Source organism: Morone saxatilis, unplaced genomic scaffold (assembly GCF_004916995.1).
Source record: "Morone saxatilis isolate NCDOM2014 unplaced genomic scaffold, NCSU_SB_2.0 Contig14, whole genome shotgun sequence".
Classification (NCBI taxonomy): Eukaryota; Metazoa; Chordata; class Actinopteri; family Moronidae; genus Morone; species Morone saxatilis.
Genome location: NW_023339696.1, coordinates 19,533,789 through 19,543,409, shown reverse-complemented (window position 1 = coordinate 19,543,409; position 9,621 = coordinate 19,533,789). Strand labels below are relative to the sequence as shown.

General features: G+C 43.2%; 1 protein-coding gene across 1 annotated transcript in view; it reads left to right on the top strand.

Moving 5' to 3' along the window:
* Nucleotides 1–6,169: 6,169 nt before the first annotated feature.
* Nucleotides 6,170–9,621, top strand: part of cacnb1 (calcium channel, voltage-dependent, beta 1 subunit) — a gene marked incomplete at its 5' end in the record, with an annotated part of 15,055 nt that continues 11,603 nt past the window's right edge. Inside the window, 5 exon segments of the mRNA XM_035655401.1 lie at nucleotides 6,170–6,289; nucleotides 6,499–6,621; nucleotides 6,897–7,033; nucleotides 7,487–7,554; nucleotides 9,039–9,199. Of these exon segments, the coding sequence (XP_035511294.1) occupies nucleotides 6,170–6,289; nucleotides 6,499–6,621; nucleotides 6,897–7,033; nucleotides 7,487–7,554; nucleotides 9,039–9,199 (609 nt within the window).

The window sequence follows — 9,621 nt, the reverse complement described above, 5'->3', positions numbered from 1 at the left end:
GTGTGTGTGTGTGTGAAGGGGTTGGAGGTTAAGAGAGCCGCTCTCCTAGTTTCACACATACAGTCACTCTTTTCTGGCTTTCCTATCATACACAACACACTCACAAACACACACGCACACACACTCACAAACACACACATGTACACTTGTGCACTTGTCTGACTGGCAGACAGACACTCACACTAGTTACCACTATCTCTCTTTCTCACACACACACACAAACAGCACACACACATATACACATAACTCTGTCTGTGGACTCCGGCGTTGCCCCCTTGGTTTGCCGTGGTGTGGCGAGCGTGGCAAACGAGGTATGGAGAGGACTGAGAGGATTCAAAGGCCCGTCATGGTAAGAAGAATCTGGATAAATCTACAAGCTTTTTGCTGATCTGGAAGCAGTTTTTGTGTGTGTGAGAGTGTCTCTGTGTGGATCTGGAGCGAGTTTTGAAAGCTCAGCAGGTACTTTTGGTGACAGGAAAATATAACTTCCCGTGTCCTGATAGCGCCGGACCTCCTGGTCTGAGGATTTCTTTGCTCCCCCTCTTCTGAGCGCGGTTCCATTTTGGGCCGGGCCACAGCTGCTGGAAAGGCGCTGTGTTTTTAATTAGACTTCCAGTCCCACCGGTTGCTTTTGCAGCTATGTGCACTGCCTGCCCGGCCGTCCCAGCACTGTGGCCATTTCAAGGGTGGGGTGGGGGTTTACTGCTGTTCCCCTGTCCCAAACAGGCCTGGGCTGGATCTTGATTTAGCTTGTTATTGCATGTTTGGTTTCCAATTTTTTGCAATTACAGTATTGCATTTAGGGCTTGGAGATTTTAATTTGACTTTCAGTGGAGTTGTAATCGTGGTCATTAGGGCTGCAGATAGCAGTTGTTTTAATCATTGATCATTTAAGTTTGTGTTTTAAAAAAATCCTTCATCTATAAAGAGTTAAAAATATCCAGCACTGGGAAATTCCCAGCCAAAAATTGCTTGTTGATATGTTAACAGTTGAAAACCTGAAGATATTGAGTTTATACTCACATAAAACAGAGAAAAGCAGCAAATCCTCACGTTTGAGAAGCTTGAATCAGTGAACCTTAAAATGAAACAAAATGAGTTGTTGAAGTTCAGTTGAACAAAGTTTAAGGCAATTATATTTTTGATTAATTGCTCAATCTACGTATTAAAACCTCTTTAATTTTAAGTGATGTCTTCAAGTTGCCTATTGTGTCCGGCCAACTAAGAAAAACAGCCCATTTAAGAAGCTGGAACCACAAGTTTTGGGAATTATGCTTAAAAAATACCTAAATCATAAAAAGATTGTTGTAGTTTTCCATATATATTTGCATATATTAGGGATATCATAACCTAGGCTGGGTATTGAGTATCAACATACAGTAAATCAACTAATCCATAAAATCAAGTCTTAAATAAATATCAAATTGGCCAAATTCTAACTCTTTGATGAGATATCAGATCATCACCTTTTTAAAATCTTATTTTTTATTTAGGCTGTTGTACAACTGCTCGTGCTAAGATAACATTAAATGACTGATGCAGTGAGAAGGTTGGCATGTTTTTAATGAATAAATTATTGTTAGTATTGGAATATGATAATAAAATCTTAAACTCAGATGTTATGTTAGCAGTAGTATCAAAATATTTTAAACAATACCCAGCTCTAATCATGACTAAAATAGGCACTTGAAAATTATTCTTATATATATATAAATATATATACTGTATAAATATATAAATATATACAGTTTATATGGTGATTCCAACCGTATCTCCCAGACCTAATTTAATTGCTGAAGTGTTTTTTGTTATTGTGGTTCCTCGTTTGCTTGTGTTGTTTGTGAAACTGGGGATTTCTGGTGAGTTCAGCCCATGACTCATCTTTCTAGTCATCTCCACACTGGCCGGCTGGTTGCCATGACGCTGCTGTGACAGAAAAAAAGGAATATGGCCATTTACAGCCACCGACCATGAGCTTCAGATAGGAAATCTGTCTTTTGTGATTCATCAGGTTTGTTCTGTTAAAATGTTTTACTCCCGTTTCTTCCCCCTTTTTTATTCCACTTTTCTTTTCCCCGTACCTGCCCTCACTGAGCTAATCCCACTCTGGGTGTGATGTGAATGCACAGTGGAGCTGAGGCTCGGCTGCTAATGCATTCTGGTTTGTTCTCAGCTGTCTAAGATGTTGTGTTCTTCCTCTTCTCTGAAATGTTTGATGACTGGTCTCTGAGGAGAGTCAGAGATAAAGCAAATAGGAAAAGGATATTTAATATCCTTGTTTTCCATTCTTTTCTTCTTCTTTTTGGGATTTTCACATCACCTGAGCTGATAGGTATGAAGATATTTTTATCTGTTTAATTATCAGGGCAGGGGCTCGCAGTATGTGTTAGCTCTCAGGTGATAATCACTTCTTAGTCATGCTTTGTGAAGTCTAACAACACCTGCTGCGGTGTTCCTGTTGTTTATGGCAGAAGCAGATTAAAATCTTTGACCTCTGCCCTGTTATCTGACATTAGAACAAGAAAAAACAGTGGTGATAATTTCCGGTGTTTTATAAAGACCTTCAGAAGGAGGAAACAGTGCCGTTTTCATGCTGGTTCAGTCATTTATGTATATCCCAAAAGCAAATCTANNCCCACCCCCATTTACAAAGGTGCCTTTGCATCAGAAGAAATGTTAACTCATTCCTCTGCTGCAGGGTGACTCTTTTCAACCCTCATTATTCAAAGCACTTGTCTTTTCCCGTCCCGCCCTCGCTCCTTATTCCATTACCCCCCTCCGCTCTGTTGCTCTCTTTTTCCCCCCTCCTCCATTTATTCAATATCAGTGCTAAGGAGGTGTAAATTCATCACAGTGGCAGCCACCGAGCAGAGAACGGAGGAGAAGCACGGTCGGTTCATTTTCGGGATAATTACTGAGTCTCACCTCCTGCAAGCTTCCCTGCTTTTTACCTTTAGTCCGTGACAATGCAGCGTAGTTTGGATTTTACCAACCAAATGTAGGAAAGCTAAAGTTTTGTATAAAATAAAAAACTCAGTAAAAAGGCCTATTGACCAGGCTGTGGCCTCACAGCGCGAGAAAACGCTTCATTGATCACCTGTTGAAAAGCTTTTATGCAATTTCCCCACTGCTGATTTCCCTTCAGGGTATTTTATTTACTATCGATTCCTATATCTTCTTTCTATTTCCTTCCTGGTGCAGCTCTCACTGGCTGTCTGTAATAAGCTGCAGAGATGGTTACTATGACACTGCTGGGGTCTCCAGTCTGGCACTGCCAATGGGAAAGCAGCTCTGCCATCAGGTGGCCTGTAGCTATTTTGAACAGGAGCTGTATGTGAAGTGAAGCAAGCAGCTAAATTAGAGACACATCTCACTGACACGAGAGGAGGAGAAGAAGAAGAAGGAATGGGAAGGAATCTCGACACGTTCTGAAAGGGTTTTGGGGAGAAAGGGTGCAGAGAGGTTACCCCCCCGTCCACATACACATATTTCTTTATATAAAGTATTGACTCATGAATCTGTCAATCCCTCTCACTCTCTTCTCTCCCTGACTCTTTTTATTCTGTGTGACGTGAATCAACTGGGTGAGTGACTCAGAGACACAAGCATTTGTCCTTACACACACACACACGCATTCACAGACATACATAAGTCATCGCCTATCCCTCCCACTCTTTCTCGCTCTACATTTTGCTGCATCACCGACCTGTTGTAGCGAGCTGGTTGGTCCCAGGCTGTGTCAGACGTCATTTCAGCTTTTTTTTTTCTCTAAAAAGCATTCCCTTGGGTTCCCCATTAATGTTTGTTAACCTTCACTTAGTCGGTGCTCCATGTTGGGATTCACCTGTATGGTTTAGAAGATGACTCAGAGCCGGTAAGTGGGGGTGGCTGTTATTGTCCTCATTAGATGCTGCATGCCACTCACAGGATCATGCCACCTACTTGAGTGGGATGCGAGCGCACCGTTTGCGAGTGTTTGCGTTTGAGTAAATGAAACAGGAAGTGGGGACGGTTTGTGGATGCCCCAGGATGCAAGGAGTAGCGAACCATCGCCTTGGTAACAGGGGAGTGTCTACATTTGTTCGCCTGTTGCCAAGTCACAGAGCGCCTCAATACGACAGGTGGCTGAGCTAGAATCAACATTTGTGTTTGTCCTTTCATTTCAAATCATAAAGAGACGCATGGATGGTAATCAAAGGCGTAGAGGAGCATTAATCATACATAAATGCACATGTAAACACGCTAACACCCAACACAGATGCTTCAGTCTTCCACAAATGACTCTCTGGATATATTTAGACCTTTAGTTTCACTCGGGTGTTAAATGTTTTTCTCCACAAGTTCTTGATAAAGGTTTGTGTTTGAGGAATGGCACCAAGGATTTCTTTTTATCTTTTTTTATTTTAAAAAAGGGACCCATTATTTTGGTATTTTACTCATTTTGATGGTGGCAGGAAACAAAGGAAATGAGAGAGAGAGAGAGAGGTATGACTTGCAACAAAGGTCCCCCGCCAAAATAAAAACCAGGGATATTGAACCACGAGGCCATGAGCGCATCCCAGATTTCTTTTCATCTTTTAAATAGGAAACATTAGCATGCAAAATAGATCAAAAGACAGCAAGAAACCAAGAGTAGGGCTTAAATCTCCTACTTTCTCCCCAGTAACATTGTCGGACTCATGATAGACAATTTGAAACAAATGAGATGTCCTTTTTTATTCCACACATTCTTCTTCCTTGTCAAAACATGGCAACTACATTATCCACAATGCAACTGGTCCATCTACATTTTAGTCAGAGATTCAGGTGTGTTATGCTAGCAGCAGCTAATGTAGCCCCAACCTGTAAACCTCAAGCAGAGACGCAGTGTGGGCTACGGAGGTCTGGCAAGCTCACTTCTTTCCAACTGCACACAACCAGATTTTTTTCATATTCAAAGTTGTATTCTTCACATATGCAGAAGTACAGACTTAAGAGTTCCCCTTTAATAGTCCTGATCAGTAAGTAGGTACGATTCTTAGGCGTGTTTACTTAACTTTCCTTTCATTATATATTTCTTCTTTATGTAGGTAAGATTTTTAACTCATTCAGGAAGCAGTTTGGCATTTTTACTGAAATTAAAAAAGGGTTCAAATATGTTTATATTCCCCCAAAAAATTGTATTGTTTTGTTATTAGTGACACTAAGGTATCATATGTTTCAGTACTACAGTCCAGAGATATTTTGTTGTTCTGAATGAGCTCTTTGTGTTGTCTGACTACACATGTGCAGGGAATTTTTTCATCATCATTACATATGGCATATGTCATCTTTGCGCATTCTCACCTCTATTTTAAAAAGCCCACACCTAGTGACTCACTTCTTCTGCCTGGCACATTCAGCTGTCCGCATTCTTGTCAGCACCTCCCACAAAGCGCCAGGCAGCCTGTCAGCTCAAAAAAAAAAAAAAACACAGGAAGAAGAGAACAAGTGGGATTGTTATATAAGTTGAACACTCAAAACATTTTCAGAAGTTCAGGCTGCCTCCCTCACTGCACCGCTCTGCTGAACAGTACAGTGGGCTGGCACCGCAGGCTCGCAGGAGGCTCGGGTTTTTATAGTGGTATGGGTGTCTGCAAGAGGGTCAGCAGAAGAGAGTCAAGTTACCGTGCATGAGTGGTGGATGTGTTGGAAACTGTGGCCACTTCATGAGAAATTTATATCCCTCCTAATATTATAAACAGTCCTCAGGCCATTTCTGTGTCTACTTGACACACCCACACGCTGAATGTGTTGTACCTGTGCAAAAAGATTTAATACCTCAGCCTCACTGCAGCTGGAGTGGAAACGTCGGCTTGTTGTTATGCATCCTCTCCACCTCAAATTACACAGAGTCAGCTTTCATGCAGTATGAAGGCCAAGGCCCCTTTTGTGCCTATGTAGGTTACTCTTCTCATGGCAGTCTTGACATTTTGAGCACAAATGAATTGCAAATGCAGAGCCACACGCCTCCTTCTTCATAAGGTAGAACGTTGATGTTCAAGCATATACCAGATGCCCAGACTTTTATCCTAGACCTGCAGTTTCTTTTAGTCTGCTCCTGTTTTTGCAACCTCCAAGGCTTGTTTCATGGACACGTAGTGCACTGCACCCCCTCCTCACCTTTATGCAAACCCACTGTGCATTTCAGGGCTCCGCAGACTCCTACACCAGCCGGCCGTCGGACTCAGACGTGTCCCTGGAGGAGGACCCTGAGGCTCTGAGGAAGGAGGCCGACAGACAGGCCCTCGCCACGCTCGAGAAAGCAAAGGTCAGAGATAAACTGCTGTATATCCGTCCGTTATGCACAGTGTTAGTTTAATAGTCATCATTGCTGCATAATTTTCACATCAGCGTTGAGTGTTTTGACTCTGGTAAAGCTCTTCCTCAGTGTCAAGGGGACACTGAACTCGGTGTTAGGTGTTTCTGGTGAGGCGCCGCCTGTATACTAATATCTGTTATTCCCCCTCACTCCTCCAGACCAAACCGGTGGCGTTTGCTGTGCGGACAAATGTGGGTTACAACCCTGGCCCCAGCGATGACGTTCCTGTGCAGGGCATGGCCATATCTTTCGAAGCCAAAGACTTCTTGCACATTAAAGAGGTACGAATGTCAAGCACCATTTTAGCACATATTTGTATTTTCACACAGAGATATAGATATAAAAGTAACGCTTAAACTTTTTGACTTTGGTCACTTGGAGTTCATAATTGTACTTTTGTATCTCACAAACATCATAAAGGCATAAAAATAATCTCACAAGAAAGTCTGTGGCTTATTGTACACAATGGGCTATAACAGATACAATTCAGTGCTGCTTTTTTCTGAAAGTGTTCAACATTCAACATAATAAAATGCTGGTGGTTGTCTATATGCAGAAGTACAACAATGACTGGTGGATCGGACGTCTGGTGAAGGAGGGCTGTGAGGTGGGCTTCATCCCCAGCCCGGTCAAGCTGGAGAACACCCGTCTGCTGCAGGAGCAGAGGATGAGACAGAACCGACTCAGCTCCAGGTAACCATTAAAAATCTCTCTGCATATAAAGCATCAACATCACAAATGACAACCCCCACTTTTTGAAGACAGGTCAGACCTGAGTCACAACAGGCAATGTAAAACTTCCTAAAATAGACAGAAGCAGTGCGGTGAGCCACTGTCTTCCTCTGTGCAACTACAGTGTGTATGTATAGGTCTTTGGGGTCTCTCTCTATAGGTTATAGGTTTGTTTGTTTTTTAAATAAAGGAATGCATCTGTTTATTTTGACTATTCGAAATTGTATTAATGATCAGATTTCAATATACAATTTGCAGTACAAGCGCTCTTAATATTGTTTAATATTTTTATTTCCAATAGCAGCTCCTAGTTCAAAAGATGGTCAAAAGATGATTTAAAGGAGTATTGTGGAGCTACCGTATCCTCTGTCTTTTACCACGCAGTCATTAGTGCCTGTTTTTCCCGTTACACAGTAAATCTGGAGGAAGCTCCAGTCTGGACGTTGCCACGGGAACGCGCAGGCCCACCCCACCCGGCACAGGTGAGGTCGAGGGGGTCTCATTAAACAACTGGCAAAATTATGACTTTGTGCGTGTTTGCGTGGGCATGTGTGTGTGTGTAAGCCTGACAGAGCGAGCGAGATAAGACAGGCGCCTGATATTTAGATGAAGATTTTAATTGGCTAGTTAGTCAGGCATGATGATGAATCACGGCGCGTCTCAGTGGGTTGTTGTATGAAGTGAGAGAGGTCTTTGGAGGTCTGTCATTAGCACACAGGACAAGACTGAAATAGAGCCAAGGATGGACCGCGCTCATTAAACTTGATAAGTATGTCTGGCTTGTGTGTGTGTGCGCATCGCCAGGACGACAAAGAACTGCCTGCTCGATATCCGAGAGAAACAGCGGGAGAGAGGAAAGTGCAAACGTGGGAAAAATAAACAACTCTGATTGACTTGGGTTTTTTGTTCAACAAATAGAAGCACTGACCTGAACTGAATACCTGTATAACAGAAACCACATCTGTGTAATACACCTTGTTGGGGAAAAAATACGCTTATTCGCCTCCTGTTGTCATGACCACTCATATCTGTCTGTTAGCTTACATTAGCTTAGCACAAAGACTGGAAACAGGGAATCAGGAACAGGAAAAAATGCACCTCTAAAGCTCACTAAATTACATCTGGTTTAATCTGTATAAAAAGTGTAAAAACTTCAAACTTGTGCCGGACTATTTCCTTATACAATTATGTGATATAAAAACAAATGTGATATAATGTGTTCATCGGTGAGCTTTAGTGATGCTCATAGGCAGATTTTGTTGTCATTAAACAGAGCCAGCCCCCCTGTTTCCAGTCTTTGTGCTAAGATAACCGGCTGCTGGCTGGAGGCTCATACTTAACAGGCAGTTGTTAAGGTGGTATCAATCTCTCAACTCTAGGCAAGAAAGCGAACATTTCCCCAAACCCCCCCCCTAACAATTCCTTTAAAACGAAACATCCCCCAGCCTTGCCTACCAACCCCTCCTACCAACCACACCTGCATCTCCAACAATAATCCAGACACACACTTTATTCCGACCCCTCCGAGCTTCCCTCTCAGCTTGATTCCTCCTTTCCTGTACACTCCGGTCCCCTCTGCAGCCTCTCCTTTACACTTTTGTTGCTTTGTCGTCACACTGAATTCACTCTCTCCTTCGTGTTATTACACCCCACATCTGTGCTTTTGCTTCACGATAAACTGATGTGTTGTTCTTTTTTAAAACTCTTGTCAGTGTTATTTCCAGTTCAATCATACTGTGTCACCTTTTTTTGATCTCCGTGTATGCCATCTCTTGCAATTTCCTCCATGCCTCTTTCTGGATGCGTCTCACATTCTTCTATGTACTCTTCCCCTTTTTGCTTTTCCTCTTCTATTACTTTCTCTCCACTCTCATCCTCTTTTACTTTGCTTTGTCTCGCTCTCTCCTGCTCTTCTTCCTCTCTCTGTGCTGCCCGCCCTTCCTCCTCCCCTTCCCCACCTCATCAGCTCACGTGGATTCGTCCACTGTGGCCTTTGACGTTGACCCCCTCGACCTGGATGCCGAGGAGCCCCCTGAGTTCCAGGGTGACCCTCGCTCCTCCAAGGGCATGTCAGGCAGCGTAACATCCCCTCAGGCCAACACCCACCGACTGCCCTTCTTTAAGAAGGTAACATTAGGGGCCCAGGACACCTCGCTTACCTCGCCAGCCTCCCTCCTCCCCTCCTGCATTTGTCCCCTAATCCTCAGAGAGGTCTAATCTCCCCTTCCCTTCTCCATATCTCACTAACTAAACTGTCCCTGCTGCTACTGTAGCTCCTGAATCTAACCCTGTTTGGCCCCTCAGGCTCCGGTCACTGATTGTTACGCTGAGACATGTTTGGATGTTTGTTTTTGAGCTTGTCAGCTGGGAGGGGCGTTGAACTAACTAACCAATACAAAGGCTGCTTCTGCTATTTTATTAAATATATTCTATAATTCATACAAAGCTACATTGGAGGCAGTCAGTGTAAACTGTGTTTTAATCAATAAACAGCTCCTCTCCCAACCCCCCCCCCCAACCCTAATCCCAACCTGCCAATAACTAAATGT